Source organism: Mastigoproctus giganteus, chromosome 4 (assembly GCF_048544385.1).
Source record: "Mastigoproctus giganteus isolate SK-2022 chromosome 4, ASM4854438v1, whole genome shotgun sequence".
NCBI lineage: Eukaryota > Metazoa > Arthropoda > Arachnida > Uropygi > Thelyphonidae > Mastigoproctus > Mastigoproctus giganteus.
The window spans coordinates 75,596,600-75,618,494 of NC_143578.1; the positions used below are offsets into that span (position 1 = coordinate 75,596,600).

The following is a 21,895-nucleotide window of genomic DNA, read 5'->3' on the forward strand; positions in this document are numbered from 1 at the left end:
GAATGTTGCCTCCTTACTAAACCAAATTTTCAGAACTGTGAGTGTTATCAACGTTAAGTGAATTATCTAAATGCAAAACTGATAATGTTACATTTTGTCATCTGATGTGATGTGACAACTATTTTACAAGAAATATCTTGCTCTCTGCAGGGCAGATATTTTCTCAAAACTTTTCACAGAGTTATTTGAGGGACTGAAATTTGTAGCTATCATGATCTTCAATTAAAGTCTTCAATTGTTACTGTACTGGCAACAGCCTGTCTTGTGGTTTTCCTTTGCATATGAAACCAGTGTATAATGACTGATAACAAGCATAAATTAAGTGCCTGTTTAGTGGACTTTTTTTTGCACTTCTTACAAAATTCTTATTGAACACTGACTACTAATTTCATTTGTGAACACCAAAAATGCTTTCTCAGGGTAGGGTACTACCTTGAAAGATAGGTACTCAGCATCCTCCCATAGAATAATGCAGTTGAACTTTGAAAAAAAAAATAATAAATAATAATAATAATAATAATAAAATCAATAAATAAATTACCCATCTAAATGCAACTTACTTTTCATAATATCTTTATTGGTTATGTCACAATACATTTTTGAAATTAGGAAAATAATTTAGAAGTATATACCATCCATTCCACCCCACACAATGAAATTTCATTGCATAATTTTTCTTTTGCTACAAAATCTGTTATAGTTATGTGTTGATACAATTCTTGTAATTTTTATTAATCTTTCAGCTTGCTTCTGTTTTAAAGGTACCCATCAGCTTAGCTACTTTTATAATTAATGCTAGCCCTTTATTGTTTAGAAATTAAAAAAAAAAAAAAAAAATTGAGTGTACAAAACCTAAAACTTAGCTTTTTGGTTGAATCACTCACTACCCACCATTACTATAACTACAATATACACCATTCATTAAATAACAATAAAAATTAACAATTAAAAATGAAAATATTATTAAGAAAAGTATTCTATAAGCCAAAGCCAGAGGATATTACATCACTTACACTAATTCAGCTAATATCTGGGGTGTTCAAGGACTGTGCACTGAATAAAATAGTGCAAGGAAAGTTGACAGACCTCCCCTGACAAATTACTGATAATTTAAGAAGTTCATTTCAGCTAACAACATGTCATACTTTACTACCATTAATTCAATGCCAACTAAAAATACTGACACAGAGATTCTCACATTGAGATGTTAGAGAAATGCTGTCAGATGAGAAACTGACTGATGTCTAGATGACTGGCTATATTGACAGCCAATTTTCTCCAAACCTGGTCTGATCAGGATGGAGACGAGTAAGAGGGAAGCCTACAATTAAATGATTTTCATCATACTCAGCAATAACTAGAAGGAATATTTCTGAATGTGACTGAAGTCTACCTGATGAATAAAGCTAGTTTAAAAACACCCATAAATGAAATAATGGGTTACAAACCTCGTATAATAAAACTCCATGGCCAAGTCATTCCAATGCCTATCATCAGGTGGGACCACTGACTTTACTGCACAATGTGAATGTCCAGCCCAGTTTGCACAATCAAAAACAACTCCATACTGCCCTCTTCCTATTTCTCGTCCAACTTGTGGCATACCTGAAAAGAGACAAATTTAATTAACTTAATTAAAAGACTTGATTTTTTAAGGAGTCCTTATGTGCTGTAATATAATAACTAGATCGTATGTATAGCTTAGCTTAACTTTCAGCACTCACCTCATAGTAATCCACTTAGCTGGTGGAGAGTTTTACCACATACATAGTGGTTATAGGATTCTAATAACTTACAGGGATAACTTACAGGGATTAAAACTAAGTTGTGGGCTATAAAAATTTTTAAGAAAGGAAAGTGCACCTTCCATTCCAAGGTTGCCTAATTAAATTAAATTAAATGAAGAAAAAAATAGAAGCTAATAGTCGCGCACGAGCGACTTTCAAGATTCCTCGTCTTCAGTTAGCTATAGTGGGGGGGGGGGGGGAGAGAAGAGAGTGCGCTTGTGTTATATACGGGTTGGGTTCCCGAAATGCATTTCAGTGCACGTGGAAACTTAATGCGTGCTAAATTTCAAATGGGGGAGAAACTTGTGGGAATCTTTTTGTTTAACACGTTGAGTGATGTATGGCGCTTAAATCATTCGATGAAGAGGGCTTCGTTTTCAAGGATTTTGTAACTAGAATTTAATTTAATTACTGTGATGGCTGAATCGATGAGTGGGTTGTGATTTTGAGACTGGACGTGTTGTGTTAGTTCTGTACTTGCTGAATTAGTTTTGAAGCTATTAAAGTGGTAGTATGCACGCGTGTTGGAAATTTTTGATGTCCCGAATTTTGCTGTTGTACTGCCTATGTAACATGCTTGGCAATCTGATTGGCATCTGATCAAATATATAAGATTACAACAATAAGACACAAGATTACAACAACATTATATATTTGATCAGATGCCAATCAGATTGCCAAGCATGTTACATAGGCAGTACAACAGCAAAATTCGGGACATCAAAAATTTCCAACACGCGTGCATACTACCACTTTAATAGCTTCAAAACTAATTCAGCAAGTACAGAACTAACACAACACGTCCAGTCTCAAAATCACAACCCACTCATCGATTCAGCCATCACAGTAATTAAATTAAATTCTAGTTACAAAATCCTTGAAAACGAAGCCCTCTTCATCGAATGATTTAAGCGCCATACATCACTCAACGTGTTAAACAAAAAGATTCCCACAAATTTCTCCCCCATTTGAAATTTAGCATGCATTAAGTTTCCACGTGCACTGAAATGCATTTCGGGAACCCAACCCATATATAACACAAGCGCACTCTCTTCTCTCCCCCCCCCACTATAGCTAACTGAAGACGAGGAATCTTGAAAGTCGCTCGTGCGCGACTATTAGCTTCTATTTTTTTCTTCATTTAATTTAATTTAATTAGGCAACCTTGGAATGGAAGGTGCACTTTCCTTTCTTAAAAATTTTTATAGCCCACAACTTAGTTTTAATCCCTGTAAGTTATCCCTGTAAGTTATTAGAATCCTATAACCACTATGTATGTGGTAAAACTCTCCACCAGCTAAGCGGATTACTATGAGGTGAGTGCTGAAAGTTAAGCTAAGCTATACATACGATCTACTTAATTAAAAGTAAAATAAAATGGAAATAACTAGTTTGAAAGCTTCTCCTAAAAAGACTACCTCTTCTGGCTGTACATTCAAAATATTCCTAATGTAAAAGTACTTGATATATAAGGATTAATAAGAAATTAATCCTGATTCCCCCCCACCCAAGGTTGTCATCAAACACATGTCACATAGAATGAGTTGTCGACAGCATGCAACAGGAATGCTGGTCCATTTACTCAAGTACTTTCAACAGTTGTTGCAAATTGGATGGTTGGAGGCCTGTACTCTGAAGAGCTTGTTCCAAATCATCCCAGAGATGCTTAATGAGATTGAGATCTAGTTACTAGAGAGGCCACTGTAGTAAGCTATATTTTTTTATGCTCCTGGATCTAATTCTGTACAATTCTGTCATGATACATTATCCTGTTTGAAAAATCCATTTGCAGACTGATACACTGCAGCCATGAAGAGGTGCCTGGCAGAAACAATTTTAAGATAGTGTGACATCCAAATATTTGTTGTTCTACTGGTATTAAGGAGGCTCAATGTGCATTATGAAAACACTTGTCAAACCAAGAAATAGGCTTTCTGTCACCCTGCACAAGTCTTTTCAGCCTCCACTGGCCCCTTATATCAGGATTTTTTTTTTTTTTTTTTCCTGATCAGAGGATTGCTGTTGGCTGGATGTTTGTGGTTATTGGACCAACCTCAACATACCTGAAACAGTAATGTGAAAACTCCAGCAGGGTTGCAGTATTCAAGGTACTCATATACTTGAATACTATACCACAGAATTTAAATTTTTGTCTTTGCCGAATCTCACATTGAACTGCGCACATAGGATCCCTATGTATCTACCACCTGCTTTATACTGTATGGTGAAAACCTATGATGCTGCTACTGACAGAGTATTCCAATGAGTAAGTGTGCCTAAAATAAAGTGGCCACTCAGTTTATATTTGTGAGAATTTAGACCAGTCTCGCATATGAGATTTATGGAGTTGTATAATGTTCCCATTTGCAAGGGTTCACTTCCCCATTGACTAAAATGGTTATCGAAGGTTGTTGAGTCATACATGATAACCCCAGTAGGTGTTTTCACTTATGACTGTGGAACATAGCTAAACATGGTGGGCCAGCTGTATGTGTTTCTTGAATCAAAGAGGAGCACTGAGTTAATTCCTACAGTTAAATACAAGCAGGTTTATTTCTGTAATGCATTAAACACTACTTATTAAAAAGATATGGGTTAGCAGGAGGCAACAGACAGTTCTGAATTCTGACTGCAGTTGAGTACTACTCAAATGAGTAGCATCTTTCTCTTAAGATGTAGAGGAGGTTCATGCACCTTAACATGAAAACTTTGAACTAGGGAAGTTTTAAAATGAACTCAGAGAAATTCTGAGGACATTTTATTGAATAGTATTAAGCCATCTCAACACGAGAGGTCTCTCTATGAGAGGCACATGCTAGTGCTATAATCCAGATGGGATCTGATTAGAGCCTAATAAAGAGGAAACAAAGTCATCACACCATGACATGGCAAAGGTAGTTCTTGGTAAATTCATTTTCACTAAGCAGTTGGTATTTATACATTTTATGGTTCAAGGAAGTTCAGGTTATTATCTAGACTCAGGTCCATAAATTTAATTCAACTTGAATGGCACCTTAGAATTAGCCAGTCCCGATTTAGTTCATGAAGCGTTTTATGCCTCCGGCAAAAATGTATTGCAAGGGTTTTTTGCTTAGTTATATTCATTGTGTGTTATCAATAAATAAAGACCTGAAGCTGTCTTTCAATGGAGTTCACTGAAAATACTGTTGCACCAAGCACTGATCTCTGTGAAATTCCTTCCTCCTGAAAAAAGCTGATGATGTGAGATGGCATGCTGGTGCACTACCTATTAGTTTACACTGTGGCTAGTTTGTGTTGTCTTTGGTACATTTTTTGTGGGGCTGGTACTTTTCCTTTTTCTGCATCTTTTCTTTTGTTCTTTTACTGAAATGCTAATGTGCTCCAAGGCTTCTCTAATTGGCTGGGTTTCATACATCATGTCTTGTCAATCTGCTAGTATTTTTAGTGCCTGGATGGGTTTAAAATATTATGAAAATCTAGACATGGAAAAGAGGTTCGCATAAAGGTAATCCTTATTGAATTTTTCATAAGATAGTAGGGGAGTTTTGTTCCTCACTGTAGAGTTGTTGTTGTTGTTGTTTTTGGTTTTTAGGAGCATTAGCAACTAAGGCCATATTGCTCCAGGATATGCGGTGGTCATTCCTTAACCTTTCCGCATCCTCCGTATTTGGTGGTGACGGGCTCGAACCCCGGTCTAATCAAGAAGCGTGTGCTACGCACTGCTGCTCCTTCCCACCTGGCTACGGAGGCGCCTTCCTCACTGTAGAGAGATAACTCTGAGTCTGTTTTATCAAAATGTACATACTTTGAAAAAATAAACTAATTTCTTTAGCAGATTTGTTATCTAAACAAACTTTTGATGTTATCAATGTTATCATTTGTTCAGAGACTTAGTTAACTGAATGTGATTTATCATCAGTTAGTCCAATATTTGACTGTCTTTGCAAATTCGCACAGCTTGTAATTAGGATTTAGGTTTTTTTTTTTTAAATCAAATTTATTTTTTTACCATTTATTAACATTTGCTGATTATTGTTTACTTGGCTTCGATTGATAAATCTGAAGAAGTTCTGACATTATCTGTATAAAGGTTCCCCCCCCAGCCCCTTGTTAGCATGAAAATGTTTATAAGGGCTTTTAGGTTGAATGATGAAAGTTGACTTGCTATTATATGTAATAAATCCTGAAAGTTATAGTAGAAGGTGATTTAATTTAAACAGTTGGTGTTCTGAACATGTGGTGTCATTTGTAAAAAAAATTAGCTGCATTGGGTTCGAGTGATTTGCCTCTCCCACTCGCCTAAATGCTAGACTTGATTGAGTGCTCTAAAATTGTGAGGTCTTGGATTTACATATTACTGAAGATTTTAGGTGTGATTCTGATCACTTACCTCTTTGTTTTAATGTTGGGTGAGACAGTGTTAATTTCTTCTTGTTTGGAGAGAGAAAGAGATTAAAAATGTATTTGTCCCGAAATATGTAAATGTAGGTCTTGCTGTATTTTTCTTGGAGCTATACCCCTGGTATAGTTGGGATAATAAAGGTCAGTGAAGCTGCTGATTGGTTAACACAATAGTTTTCTTTTATTGTATATTGGAATTTTCCAACTACTATGTTGGAATTTTTTTGGGAAATGTGATTTCCAATGATGTTTTCAGGTTCTGAAAGTTGGATTCAACACATTTTATGATATCAGTATGTCCCCTTCTCTAATCCAGAAGCTATTATTACAGCCAAAATTGGTTGACAGGTCTCCTAACCCATTATCAGTGGTTGTGTTCTTAAGAAGCATTGAAATGGCTTCTTCTTGATAATTAAGAAACTTCCAGGTAGTTTTGCAGTTACATATGACTGTTTCCATACTCAAATTTTCCACTTTTTAATTTTAGACACATCAGTCAACTTATACATCAAGTTAAATCAGAAGTTGTGCCAAGGGTTTGGAAACTAATCATTCCTATCCCAAAAGTTTTGAATGCAAAATGTTTATGGATTATCAACCCATTTCAGTGTTTTCTCCTTTTATGAAAGCACCTCAAAGGATTTTAATACAACCTCTATAAAATAAGATATTGGGAGTAACTGATTGGAAGAATTCACAGTTGACCTGCATGCAGTATGTTTTTTGATGTTGCAATCCACCTTTGATTCAGTTCAAATTCCTCCTTTACTAGAAGTACTTCAGTCTTGTTCTTAAGTTGGTTCACTTTTTTAGAATATTAAATGATTTTTTCTGTCTAAGCATATTCTGTTGTTTTCCAATACTGGTGCTGACAGGTGTATCCTACTGATGGAATACCAAAAGGTACTCCACAACAGTAGGAATTTCTTTTCTTTCTGCCTTTTTTATTCTGTTGGCTTATTTTTTTATGGAACAATGAAAACTTTATTTCCTATGATGATGACTCTGTCTTGACAATCCAAGTTCTGCAGATGTCTAACAGATAATGCCCAATGAAATTGCTTATTCAGAATAGTCTATATGTTTTGATATTCTTTCTAGAGTGTATTGGCCTTTTAGTTAATTTTAGGAAATCAAAGTATCTGATTTTTAGTTATCTTGTGCCCCAATTTCTTGATCGCAAATATTAAGTTGACTGCAAATTTATGCAGAGATTCTTGAAGATCTTGCAAGCTACTATTTAAAAGCATAATTTATCGACATACAAATATTATCCAATTTTTATTTCTTCCTCACTAAATTTTGCCAGTGAATTATCATTATTATTTTTTTAAGGGTCCACCACATCACGGAACATATAGGGCAAACATATAAGAGGTCCTAATGCAGTAACAGTAAGAACAGAAAAGCTTAAACACTCACTATAAGAGAAAATAAAAACAGATTATAGAGGGCAGTATGAGAAGCGTAAAGCAAATATCACTCACTACACCCATTAGAAATAAAACTGCAAAAATAATAAGCTATGCAAAGAAGGAAAGACAAAAAGAAAGGAAAAGATGACCACAACCGTGACTGCATAAGCAATATCCAACAACAACACATTGTGTAACATATAGAAGTAATATATACAGGGTGTCTCAAAAATATTGGTACAAATGTTTAGGGGAGGTAGGTAACATCTAAAGGAATGTGAATCGCATAGGAACCCATAACCAGAAACGTCACCGTAAGTCGGTACACGGAGCTGTTCATCAGTTCGCAAGAGGGAAAATTTCTGGTTTACTCATTCAAGCAGCAGTCACCGCACGAAGAGCATGCATCGATATACGAACTGTGAGCTGGCAGACATGCACCTAGTGTATGGATTAGCAGAGGGCCCACACGGTGTGCACCCCCATGCAGCACAGCATCGCTTCGTAATAAATGTGTGGGCAGGTATGGTCTGTGACTGCTTAGTCGGCCCATACCTGTTACCATCCCGCATGAACTCCGCTAAATATCGGATCTTTCTTTAACAAGTTCTACCAGGGTTACTTGATGATGATGTTCCAGCAAATGAGATGCAACATTTGGTTTCAACATGACAGGGTGCCAGCCCATTAAGGAAGGTGTGTTCGTGACCATTTGAACAGGCGTTTTGGGCGTCGACGGATTGGCCGTGGTGAACCCGTTTCCTGGCTCCCATGCTCACCTGATTTATCGAGCCTTGATTTCTTTCTGTGGGGCCCCTCAAATCTATCGTATATGAATCGCCTGAGGAGACGGAAATGGATCTCATGGCGAGACTCGTCTGCACGGCTGCTACTGTCAAAGACACTTCAGGTGTGTTTGACCGTGTCAGCCAATCCATGCTGCGTCGGTGTCACGCATGCATCGCGTCTCATGGTGGAACCTTCAAGCATCTGTTGTAACGTCATGAAATGCATCCATCTCATACTCCATTGTTAATATTATGTCATATAAATGTTTGCCACTAATTACTGTCTTGTGTCATTTCTGCTTCTTGTGCCTCTGCTGCTACTTTCCCGTGACGTTTCCAGTTATGGATTCCTATGCAATTCACTTTCCTTTAGATGTTACCTACCTCCCCTAAATGTTTGTACCAATATTTTCGAGACACCCTGTATATATATTAAAAAAGCTGAAAATGACTGAAGAAACAAATACATGTATAAATAAAGAAGAAAGAAGCGGAAATAGGAGATACATGGTAGGAATAGGTGTTGAAAAAAATTTTAGAAAATATTAAATATAGGGCAAATAAAAATTTCTTTCTTTCTCCTAACTTATTATTTTTACAGTTTTATATATATATAAAGGCTGCAATAATGAACAATGGAAGACTGCCACATAATCCAAATGAAGACAAGTCTGTAAAGGTACCAAAATGCAAGGTAATATGAAAAGCTTTCTTGATATTTATACAAACCATGACCATCTTCAAATGTTTGTTTCTCATAAAGGTATTTTGTACATTTGATTTAGCTTTAATCATGACATCTAAGGAGGGCCTATTTTTAAGGAAGCATATTGGAGATTGTTCATCTGGTTCTGAGTTTAACATATGTTAGATTATTATGAATTACTTTTAATGCTTTCATCAGACAATTTGTAATAAAAAATAATAGAAAATAAAAAGTTTGTGTAAAAATTGCAGATCTGCAGCAAGATCCTCAGAATTTAAAATGGTTTAAAGTTAAATTTTCTGAGATAGAACTGAAAACAACTTGGCTGAACCATGGAGGCTTACTGTCATTTCTTTTTATAATGTGGTGGACCATTAAAAAAATAATAATAATAATTCACTGACAAAATTTAGTGAGGAAGAAATAAAAACTGGATAATTTTTGTATGCCGATAAATTATGCTTTAAAATAGTAGCTTGCAAGATCTTCAAGAATCTCTGCATAAATTAGATAAAGGTTGTAAAAAATCTGGCAAGTAAATCAGTTACAAGATATGAAAAGTTGGGTGAGATAAGGAAAAGTGTAGGCTAAAAACCAAAAATTTTGAAATATGAGTACAATCATTAGGCCTAAGCTCCACGTAAAATACAAATTTGTGAACTAGCTGAAGCTTTGTTGGAGTTTCACCCAAATTGTACTGCAATTAAGTTTGGTGGCTGTGGTAGTCATGATGGCATGGGTCTATTTAATGCGGTTTGCAATTGGTCCACTACCTGTTGTGACATTCTGAGCAATTCTACTTTACCTGCATTGTGGCAATTCTTTGGAGAGGGACAATATTTTTATCAGCATGACAATGCTCCATGTTACAGATCATGATCTGTACAAGAGTGGTTTTAGGAGAATAATGTGGTGAACTTGTCACTTCCAGCCCAGATCTGAATTCAAAACCTGTATGTTTTGGAATAACAACTGAGAGCCAGAACAAGATGTCCTAGTGTGGAGCAAGATTCCAATCTCTATGCATCAAAAACTCATAGAAAGCATTTCCCAAGAAGGTTACCATTTTGTCACTGAAGCCCATGGAGATGGGAAAAAAAAAAATTTCAATGTTTTTTTTTTAAATTTAGTGTCCCAATAAATATCAGAGAAGAGTATTTACTGATGTTTTCTTTCAGGTGGCTCCAGTAACAAACTTTAGCAAGTTATATATAAGAAATTTCTATTACTGTTTTTCACTATATTAAGTTCTACTTATTTTGTAATGCTATTAGCCTAAACAGTACATTCTTAGATTACCTTTATGCAAGATTAAAAGCAAGCCTTATAACTTGTACAGATTACCCAACAAATGCATCTGTTAGTGCACAAAAAAAAAAAAAAAAAAACCCCAGTCAGAATACAGTTACATGCAAACCACAAATTTATATTTACACCAACAAAGTAATGTAAACTGTGTTTCCATCTAACTATCCAAATCATTTTAAGGCTAAGTAGTAAGTTTGTTTTCTTTAAGATTAATCACCGAAGACACTTACCATATAAGATGACATCCCTGAGAGATGTACTTTCCAATGCATATTTTGCCAACTTTGGAGCATGAAGTTTGCGTACCTATTATATAAAAAAATTATACATGTCCATATCTTAATATCAAAAACAACTTATGTAACTGACTAATCCAATAAAACATTTAAAAATAGTATAGTGCAATTTTCTCTAAAACTTCCCTTTTTCTGTATTTCGATACTGAATGGCTGAAGATAAATGGAGCAAGCAGGTCTTGCACAATTTTAAAATTCAAATGAAGTCTGTGTTCAAAGAAAATGAATCTCCCAGGAAAAGTGGAAGATAACAATAGAAACTGCAAATTTTTATAAATATATTAATACTTTTTAATAAATGGTACTAGTAATAGTATTTTTTTTTTATTAAATAGAAAACCCTAAACACAAATGGTTGTTGAACAAACAGTATTCTAGATCAGTGGATGAGTTGAGAAGTGGAACATAAGTAAATTTTTACCACTGAAGTTGAATGTTTGAGTGAAATTTTTTAGGATCTGATTGCTGAAATTAACTTACATAAGAAATCCTACTGGTTGACACTGGTGGTATCCATACTAAATGATCGTTAATTTATAGAATGGTTTCAAGGCGGTGTAATTCAGTCATCATTCTAGTAGAGTAAATGAATGGTCCATCTCTATTTTTAGGAGCAGAGTTATGTACAAAATTTTAGTGTAACAAAACAAACAAACAAACAAACAAACAAAAAAAAAAAAACAACTAATGGAATTAAAACAGCAAATTGAAAAAAATGCTTCAAAAGTAATCTTCCCCAGTATCAAAGTTGTCCATTCTTCTGAACTCATTTATGTAAATTCAAAAGCAACAAATAGAAAATATGCATAGTTATTATGCATCCATCTTGATATGTATTTGATATTTCATTCTTCCAACTGCATTAGTAATAGCTTGAACACTTATTATCTGAGCACCATTCTGATTTATAAATGATAACCGCTGTGTTGCTTATATCAGGAATAGAAAATTATTTTTATGTTTAATGCACTGTTTAATTTCTGTCACATGTAATAACTGCAATACACAAAGCCAAATATGACTGACCTGCCAAAAGAATGCCAAACAAATCCAATGGTAGTAAAGGCTATGGACTCTCTCTCTCTCTCTCTCTCTCTCTCTCTCTCTCTCTCTCTCTCACACACACACACACACATGTTATTTGAAGTTCTACAACTTCAAGAATTTGTACTTGAGCATTCTAAGATGGATTATAGATAATGAAATTCAATAAGGTGGATTGAGAAGATGGCTTTATGCCATATTCTTTAATCTTAAGTAGCTACAACAAGTGGTAATGTCATAAACCACAACGGTAGGATTAGAATACATCTGCTGTCATTGGAATATATTATACAACAGTACCATTGTTTGATGCCACGATTAATAGGTTACTACTTGAAAGCCAAGCAGTATGGAATGAGGGGGGGAGAGCAAGCGAGAATATTGGCAGGTAATGTTACTGCAATACATGAATGAGTTAATACAGTGACTTCTTACTTTATGTGTTTAAATTATGCAAATTTAAAATAATGTGCAGCAACCATATTTATGGAAAGTGCCACAAGACACCTACATGATAGCTAGCCATTTTCTCATTTTGTTTTGCTGAAGATTGTCGATTGGCTGTCTATTGGAAGTACATAATTTTTTTTCTTTTGTGCTTATTTTTATTTATTTTGTTTTTATTATTACTGTTATGGTTAGTAAGTGTCCTCGTGGTTCTAGTGGAAGTGATGAAGGAAACTGGTTTCGCTTGAAGTGAAACTGAAAGTGCTTATGCACTAAAAATGAGGTGAGAGCACAGCATACGTTAAACATGCTTTAAGTTTGAATAAGAGTACATTATGCACTATTTGAGATAGCGCTCATAAAATTAAAGAAAGTGTTAAGAGTGGTGTGCCCTTAACTGTACAAAAGACGTCATATGGTCGGTCAAGTTTGATGGAACGCATGGAAAAAAAAATGCTTGCTATATAGATGAGTGGCCAAAATAAAAAACATGTTAAAATTAGCCTAGCTCAAGAGAAAGCTTGTAGCCTTTATGATTATTTAAAAGAATGCAAGGATAGGAAAGTTAAGCCCTTTTTTGGCAAGTTCAAGATGGTTTGCAAATTTCTGTCAATAGTATGGTTTTCATAATGTGAAAATGTGTGGAGAAGCTGCATCAGCCAATAAAAATGCTGCAAATGCATTCCCTGCGAAACTGAAGGCGATCACTGAAGGGAGCGGGGGAGTACATACCTAAACAGATGTTCAACCTTGACGAAATAAGTTTAAATTGGGGAGGAAAAAAAAAAAAAAAAAAAATGCCTGATCGCACTTATATTTCCGTTGCTGAAAAGACTGTGCCTGGCTTTAAGGTGGCAAAAGATTGGCTACTAACACTTCTGTTTGGTGCTAATATGGAAGGTCATAAACTGAACCCTGTGTGCAATTACCACTATCAAAACCCTTGTGCCCTTAAAGATCAGGCATGCCTAAATACGAGAGTTACTCTCATAGGCCTATTATCACATTTTTTGGTGATTATTTAAATTACATGAGACATTCTGGAATGTAACCCTCACATAAACTAAGAAGAACCTGTATATGGAAAGTCAGACATGAGTGTTGAATAAGTCACTGAAGAAAAGATGTATATCTTGAAACTTTTAGTGGTGAGGTACATAATGTAGCAATTGTGAGTGTGCAAGACAGGGAAAATAATTATAATGCTAAAATCTTTGTGACATTAGATTAGGGATATAAGAACTTAGGTTTACCTGAAAAAGTTTTTTTTTTTTTTTTTTATTGTAATTTGGAATTCCAAATTTCAGAATGAAAATTATGATGAGTACTGAGATTATACTATCATTTTATGATCATAAATTTGATGCTAATGAACGTACCTTTAACCTTTGCTCTTCTGTCCTCTCAAGTCGTCCAGAGTGTATTGCTTCTAAATGACGTAAGGCAGTGGCAAAATGTTCATGGGAAGTCTTTAATCTTTCTCTAAACTGTGAACAAATGGAACGGGCCAAACGAGATTCGCTAAGAGAAGTAAGCATATCCCCTGCTACTCTAACCTTCCACTCTGAATTTATTACTGGTGGAGTCTTCCAAGGTAACGTTTGAACTAACTATAAAAAATACACTTCCATGTTATTTTTTTAAAGCAAAATTAAAAACTGCACAAGTATCAATAAAAATTAAATTTTTAAAGGTTATAAGAAACAGCAGAAGAAAGATTTAAGGATATATGCCAAATGACTGGTAATTTAATATCACAGATTCCAATTACTGTGATTCCAATTACTAGTATAAACATAAGTTTGAGAGTCAATGCTGCTAATGCTTTGTTTCTATTATCTAACAACAATATTGAATAATTATTTAACAAATACTTGTAAAAAAAATTAAAATTCTTGAATTTGTTTAACTCCTTTGTTATTTGCATCCGTAAATGCACACTCAGTGCATTTACGGATGCACCTTCTTTTATTTTGATTATAAAAAAAATGATTTTCAGCTTTTTTATTTACTGAATTGAAAATGGTGTTCTATTAATTATGATTTGTTAAACTCAATTACAAAATATCAAACAAAGATAAATGAGAGAAACCAATAATAATAATAAAGTTTTTATTGTATTTTTAAGAATTTAAGGTCACTCATCCCCTGCATTAAAACTCAGATGCAATGTGAATGTGTGTATTTTTGTCGTCTGTTGTTTTTAGCTGCTGAAAAAGCTCTGTAGCAATATTAGACAGCTTGTCATGTTGCACATATGCCATATGGGAATGGGAATTGCCCAAAGAAAGATAGATGCTTTTGCTACCCTGGCATCTGTTAAATGCCAAATAAAAAATTTATTTCTTGTAATTCGTAGTATTTCATAATACTATGAATAATACTTGTAATTCATAGTATGATATATAGTATTTCATGATATACTATATATCAAAATGGAAACATAAAATATTATATAGTGAGTTAGAGAATATAGATGGGTAAAGGTACATAGTAAGATTTGATTTCATTTAAAAATTTTAAAAAATACAAAAAATTTAAAAAGTGGCATCAATCGGGATCAGGCTTTTGATTTCGATTTTATTGGCGCATTAGCAGCTAGGGCTATAATGCGCCACGGGATCAGGCACCATTTAGCAGAGTAGGGTTTAAAAAAAAAAAAAATTTATTTTATATTCATGACAACTGCCTTCAGTACAATTTATAAGACCATACATACATACACTCATCTGTTTACTGCTACTTACTATGCCACTTCTTCAATGAAAAGATAATTATGTTACTGTGTTATACATAAAAAGAAAAAGCAAACAATAAATTTGTTTAAATTATTACAACTCAGCTTTTGTTATTTTAAAATTTGTGAGGTATGTGCCAACATGAAAGCAAATGAGAAAACTGTCACAGAAACTTAAAATTAGTTTCAATTTGTATAAACAACTCTCTTTTGCTACCTCCTAGATTGTTAATACTTTGTCAAAGAAAACATGGCAGACACTGTACAGATATAACTTGAGGGCATGATTGGAGTGCTTGTGCATATCCATTAACACTGAAGGGGAAACTGTAATCTACCAGCAATCTAAGACCACATGGATTTGGTTTGTTTGGTTTTTTAAGGAGCATTAGCAACTAAGGCCATATTGCTCGGGGTCATGCGGTGGTCATTCCCTGAACTTTCCGCATCCTCCGTATTTGGTGGTGACGGGCTCGAACCCCGGTTTAATCAAGGAGCGTGTGCTACGCACTGCTGCTCCTTCCCACCTGGCTATGGAGGCGCCAAGACCACATGGAGAAACTTTTATCTATAAGGGGTATATAATAAATTGTCAAAAGCAATAAAGTGTAAAACTTGATTTATCTATACAGTAATGCCAGGAGTACTGTAAATATATTAAATGAACTTAAGCTTTTGATCAATTCAGCTAATACTGATGTAGTTGGATTTGCTGTGATATGGTGTCACTCAAAGATAACAGGTGGAGAATACTGCATGTTCAGGAAAGGCAGAGAAGGGCAAAGGAGTGGAGAGTGATGCTTCTGATTAAAAACTGCCTGAAAGTAGCAATAATGTTCCCTGAGTAAGATCAAGGTAATGTTAAGTCAGTGTGGCATGAAATGGAAAATGTAAAGGAAAGATAATGAGTTAGGGTATATTACAGGCCAAATGACGATACCAGGAGTATGCCAAAAATCTCTTTAGGCAGATTGAAAGGGTTAGTGAGTATAATTGTCCCATTATGGGCAATTTTAACCTCCATGTCTGAGTATAAGGAATTCTAATATCTTAGATCTGATTCTCACTAAGGAGCCTAACTGTAGCAAAAATTTGACATTTTGGAGGAGGGGAGAGAATCAATAGTGGACAATGACTGCAGCATTGCTGCAGTCTTGTGGATGGCAAAATCAACTAAAGGTATCAATGTGAGACAATCTTAAAAAAAAAAAAAAAAAAACATATCAAAGTAGACAGTGGTCTTTTTAAGTGGTTGTATGCTATATGTTCTGAAAGTACCTTAACATTAAAACTAATGCTTACTGAATAAGCAAAGGTGTTTCACTCAGAAATGGGAATAAATGATGAATGTGTTCTCTGATGGATGATTAAGGAATTTTAAACTTTGCCAAAATGGCATAAGAAAATTTAACAAAACAAGCATAAAGGTCAGGAGGTTTAATTAACCACTATAACTTAACTCCAGACAAAATTTATAATGCTAATGAAACCTTAAGCAATGGTGATGCACAATCACCATTACTTAAGGTTTGTTACTAAGCTACAATCCAAAATTGTTAAATTGTTACTAGGCCACAAGAGCCCAAAACAATACTGCTTAAAATGAATGTCTTTATATTTGGAGAAAATTATATGAACCTAAGAATACCTATTTAATATAAATATCACACAACATAATTTTTATTATTAATGTGATAAAATATATACAGGGTGTTTCAGTTAAACGTTTCAGAACTTCTAAGAGGGGTAGGGTACATCCTGACAACTCGAAATCATATAGCAATGTGGGGTCGGAAATGCTTTCCTGAAGCGGTGTTGTACACAGAAGCACCATAAAGAAAAGAGACCGTAAATGAGAAATCGTTTTAATAATACATGAAAAGAAGCAAAAGGTACATGGATTAAAGTAAGTGTTCGAAGTTTCTTCCACGGGCTACAATGCACGCCTCACATCTCCGACGCATGGACATCCAAACATTCTGGAATATATCTTGAAACAGGCCTATGGGGCTGGGAATTTCCATACTATAATAATTAATGATAGACACCAGCCAGGAATTAAACTAAAAATTTACTATACAATGAAATAATATACAATGAAATATGATGCAAATAAAATAAAACACTGATTAAATTATAGTTAAAATATAGTTAAAAACAATAAAATTAATTAAAATAAACTAGGTTAAAAGCGATAAAACATACAATCTGGAGCTTTCGGAGAACTGCCGTCTCCTTCTTCAGCATACTACCAGTGCTACAACACATCCTTAAGTAGCCGGTCCATGGCACTCATGCACGTGATCATCAGACACATGATCTACATTCTCCATGCGCGTATCGGAAATGGAAGTGGCTCGGGAGCGTGTCAAACAGAAACGGTCATCCCTTCTGAGGACAACTGCCTCAAACAGGGGGTGTAAACGGATCCCCCTGTCCCTATTAATAGTATTGTGACTGGATGAACCGATTCGCAAGCTCTCGAGCCACTTGCGTTCCCAAAATCCATGGGCGCGGTCGGTAATGACTGCATCTTCAGGGGAGATCCGATGCTGCTTTTCCCAGAAATGCTATGCCACAGCAGACCTCGCATAGTTAGCAGTCTTGATAGCGGTCGTGTGTTCCCCCAGACGGTCCTTTAAACGTCGGCCCGTTTCCCCCACATAACACTCCTCACAATCCGGGCACTTAATCTCGTAGACCACATTGCTAGTATGGTCCTGGGCTACGGGATCTTTAACTTGGGATATCACTGTGTGCAACCTCCGACCCGGAAGTTGCACACAGCGAGTCTGGCACTCCCGCAATGCCCGTACAATACGTTCTGAAAGGCCCGGATAGTAAGGAATGTATGCAGTAGCCACAGGGGCAGGCCACTCCCTACGATTGGACTCAACCCTATGAATATATTTGTCCAAGACCCTCTGGGGGTATCCACATTTCCTGAGGTCTGCCGTGACTTTGCAAATTTCTATTTCCTTTTCTTCAGGGGTACTACAGTGGGTCCCCACCCTATTCAACAATGCCCTGGCTACACTGTTCTTATGATGACAAGCCTGTGCTGAGCTATAATGAACAAATTGGCCACGGCACATAGGCTTTCTATAGATCGTTGTTTTTAATCTAGATCCATCTCTGCTCACCAAGACATCCAGAAACGGGAGGGACCCAGCTTCTTCCACCTCCGAGGTAAATTGTATAAATGTGGAAAAGCTGTTGAGCATATTGAGCACCTCATCTTCCTTTCCCTTTTTTAAAATAGTGAAGGTATCGTCCACATATCTCCTCCACTCGCGCATGGGGAAATTCAACTGATGAAACACCCTAGTTTCCAGTTCCTCCATTGCCAAATTGGCCACAATGGCACTGATGGGGGAACCCATGGCCGTGCCATGGACCTGCTTATACATAACTTTTTGTGGGTAGTCCCACTTATGCTTTAGCTGGATTTTTAGCTGGAGTCATCTCTCCTATAGTGGGACGCTCCAGTTTAGTAATCAGAAACAGCAAGGAATTTGTGAACTTTATAAGAAGCCAATCTATAGGTGAAGACGAACTCATGATTTCGTTTGATGTGGTATCCTTGTTCACATGTATCCCCATTGAACATGGGGTGCATTGTGTAAGATCGGCCTTGGAACGAGATGATTGCTTTAGTGCTAGATCTTTACTAAGCATTGATGATATTTGTAAAGGTGTGGAATTTTGCCTCGCAAGCACTACCATGGTGTTTCAAAAAGTTATGTATAAGCAGGTCCATGGCACGGCCATGGGTTCCCCCATCAGTGCCATTGTGGCCAATTTGGCAATGGAGGAACTGGAAACTAGGGTGTTTCATCAGTTGAATTTCCCCATGCGCGAGTGGAGGAGATATGTGGACGATACCTTCACTATTTAAAAAAGGGAAAGGAAGATGAGGTGCTCAATATGCTCAACAGCTTTTCCACATTTATACAATTTACCTCGGAGGTGGAAGAAGCTGGGTCCCTCCCGTTTCTGGATGTCTTGGTGAGCAGAGATGGATCTAGATTAAAAACAACGATCTATAGAAAGCCTATGTGCCGTGGCCAATTTGTTCATTATAGCTCAGCACAGGCTTGTCATCATAAGAACAGTGTAGCCAGGGCATTGTTGAATAGGGTGGGGACCCACTGTAGTACCCCTGAAGAAAAGGAAATAGAAATTTGCAAAGTCACGGCAGACCTCAGGAAATGTGGATACCCCCAGAGGGTCTTGGACAAATATATTCATAGGGTTGAGTCCAATCGTAGGGAGTGGCCTGCCCCTGTGGCTACTGCATACATTCCTTACTATCCGGGCCTTTCAGAACGTATTGTACGGGCATTGCGGGAGTGCCAGACTCGCTGTGTGCAACTTCCGGGTCGGAGGTTGCACACAGTGATATCCCAAGTTAAAGATCCCGTAGCCCAGGACCATACTAGCAATGTGGTCTACGAGATTAAGTGCCCGGATTGTGAGGAGTGTTATGTGGGGGAAACGGGCCGACGTTTAAAGGACCGTCTGGGGGAACACACGACCGCTATCAAGACTGCTAACTATGCGAGGTCTGCTGTGGCAGAGCATTTCTGGGAAAAGCAGCATCGGATCTCCCCTGAAGATGCGGTCATTACCGACCGCGCCCATGGATTTTGGGAACGCAAGTGGCTCGAGAGCTTGCGAATCGGTTCATCCAGTCACAATACTATTAATAGGGACAGGGGGATCCGTTTACACCCCCTGTTTGAGGCAGTTGTCCTCAGAAGGGATGACCGTTTCTGTTTGACACGCTCCCGAGCCACTTCCATTTCCGATACGCGCATGGAGAATGTAGATCATGTGTCTGATGATCACGTGCATGAGTGCCATGGACCGGCTACTTAAGGATGTGTTGTAGCACTGGTAGTATGCTGAAGAAGGAGACGGCAGTTCTCCGAAAGCTCCAGATTGTATGTTTTATCGCTTTTAACCTAGTTTATTTTAATTAATTTTATTGTTTTTAACTATATTTTAACTATAATTTAATCAGTGTTTTATTTTATTTGCATCATATTTCATTGTATATTATTTCATTGTATAGTAAATTTTTAGTTTAATTCCTGGCTGGTGTCTATCATTAATTATTATAGTATTCTGGAATATTCCAGGCGAATTTCGAATTTCTTCGGCAGCTACTGCGATTCTTGCAACCAGCTCCTCAGCATTGTCAACAGGGGTGTCATAAACTAGCGATTTCATATGACCCCAGAAATAAAAATCAAGACATGATAGGTCGGGTGACCGAGCAGGCCAACGCACGGGACCACCACGTCTGATCCACTGTTGACCAAATGTGACATCCAGGTAGTTACGAACATCTCCGCTATAATGGGCAGGGGCTCCATCGTGTTGGAACCACATTGTCTGTTGCGTCGATGCAGAAATCTGTTCATCTCTCAAAAGTTGTGGCAATACTTGCTGCAGAAAGATCAAGTAGATAGGTCCGGTTAGACGACACGGTGACAGGTAAGGTCCGATGAGGTGATCTCCCATAATACCGGCCCATACATTGACCGAAAATCGAATCTGTGCTGCACAACGTCGTATTGCATGCGGGTTCTTGACCGCCCAGATATGGTCGTTATGCATATTGAAAATTCCTTCTCTTGTGAAGGATGCCTCATCGGAAAACAACACTTCAGCAGGAAAAAGAGGATTTGTAGCACATTTTCCAAGGTACCACTGTGCGAAAGCAATACGAGGTGCATAATCCTCCGGTTGCTGTGTCTGGACACGCTGCACGTGAAACGGATGCATGTCTTGTTCTCGGAGAATCCTCCAGACGCTGCAATGGGAAACCCCGACTGTGTTTGCTAGACTTCTTGTACTCGTTCTTGGATTCCCCTGTACATGCTGCAGCACATTCTGTTCGACGGCTGGACCGTGCTGTTCTTACCCTGTCCCTGTCAGCTCTTTCAAATGAACCTCTCTCAGCTAGCCTCTGGTGCAGTCTTGGAAAGAAATTATGACTGGGAATACGCCTCGTCGGATATCGTTCCGCGTACAAACGCTGTGCGGCTGGCCCACTACAATTTGCAGCCCCGTACGCCAAATGCATATCGGCTAACTCTGCGTTCGTGTAATCATCCATCCTACTAACTTGGCGTTCTTGTGCGAAATTAAGATTCCCTGCACTAAAGCTCGGAATTTTCGATTCTGCCCATTGGTATATGATTTCGAGTTGTCAGGATGTACCCTACCCCTCTTAGAAGTTCTGAAACATTTAACTGAAACACCCTGTACTTATTGGCTTACTCTAAAAATCAAAATTAATTAAAAAAATTAAATTAAAAATCAAAATTAATTTGTAAATTTGTATTTAGCACAAAAATTTGAATTGATCAGTTTACTGTATTACCTGTTTCATTTTTTCCATGAGGACTCTCACAAAGGTAGAACTTGTCTTGATATTCACTTCCACCTGCATTTTGAGCAAGAATGTAAGCTAAGCCAAAACAAAGGGATGTAATCACATACAAAAAAATGCTATTTTCTAAAAAGCTGTACTTTCAAAAAATTCTCAAGACTAAATGTTCAATGCTGTTAGGAATGATTACTAAGTCTCATTAGTGTCATGCCAGAATTTGTTCAATGCTGTTGGGAATGATTACTAACTCACATTAGTGTCATGCGAACGTTGTTCAGTGCCATTAGAAATGATTATGCCAAACCTCTGAGAACAGAAGTAAAATAATTAGTGTAATGCTAGAATGTTAACTGTTTCAAACAAAACTGCAGTTATCAGAAAAATACAGGCATATGTTTCTAATGCTACTTATAATGTATGTTTGTACACAGTTTAACATGCAAAGTACTAGAAGGTGAAATCAAAGTTTGGGAACTGAACTAATATTTTCGAAATTATGAAATTTACTGGATATTTGGATGGATTTCCTTTGAATAAGCCCTCCTTGGCACTATATTCACCAATTCCAATGTTCTGAAACT

At 36.7% G+C, this 21,895-nt stretch overlaps 1 protein-coding gene across 4 annotated transcripts in view; it reads right to left on the reverse strand.

Annotated features, from left to right (window-relative positions):
* The window catches only part of LOC150086843 (dual serine/threonine and tyrosine protein kinase-like), a 130,332-nt gene that overhangs the window by 43,340 nt on the left and 65,097 nt on the right, over positions 1-21,895 (reverse strand). For 2 of the 4 annotated variants that reach the window (XM_090371619.1, XM_090371617.1), the window contains exons 9-12: positions 21,306-21,392; positions 13,554-13,784; positions 10,618-10,693; positions 1,449-1,605 (exon numbers count right to left, since the gene is read on the reverse strand). In XM_090371619.1, coding sequence (XP_090227745.1) covers positions 1,449-1,605; positions 10,618-10,693; positions 13,554-13,784; positions 21,306-21,392 — 551 coding nt within the window. The remainder of the gene's footprint in view (positions 1-1,448; positions 1,606-10,617; positions 10,694-13,553; positions 13,785-21,305; positions 21,393-21,895) is intronic. The other 2 variants (XM_090371618.1, XM_090371620.1) reach the window with 2 other exon arrangements.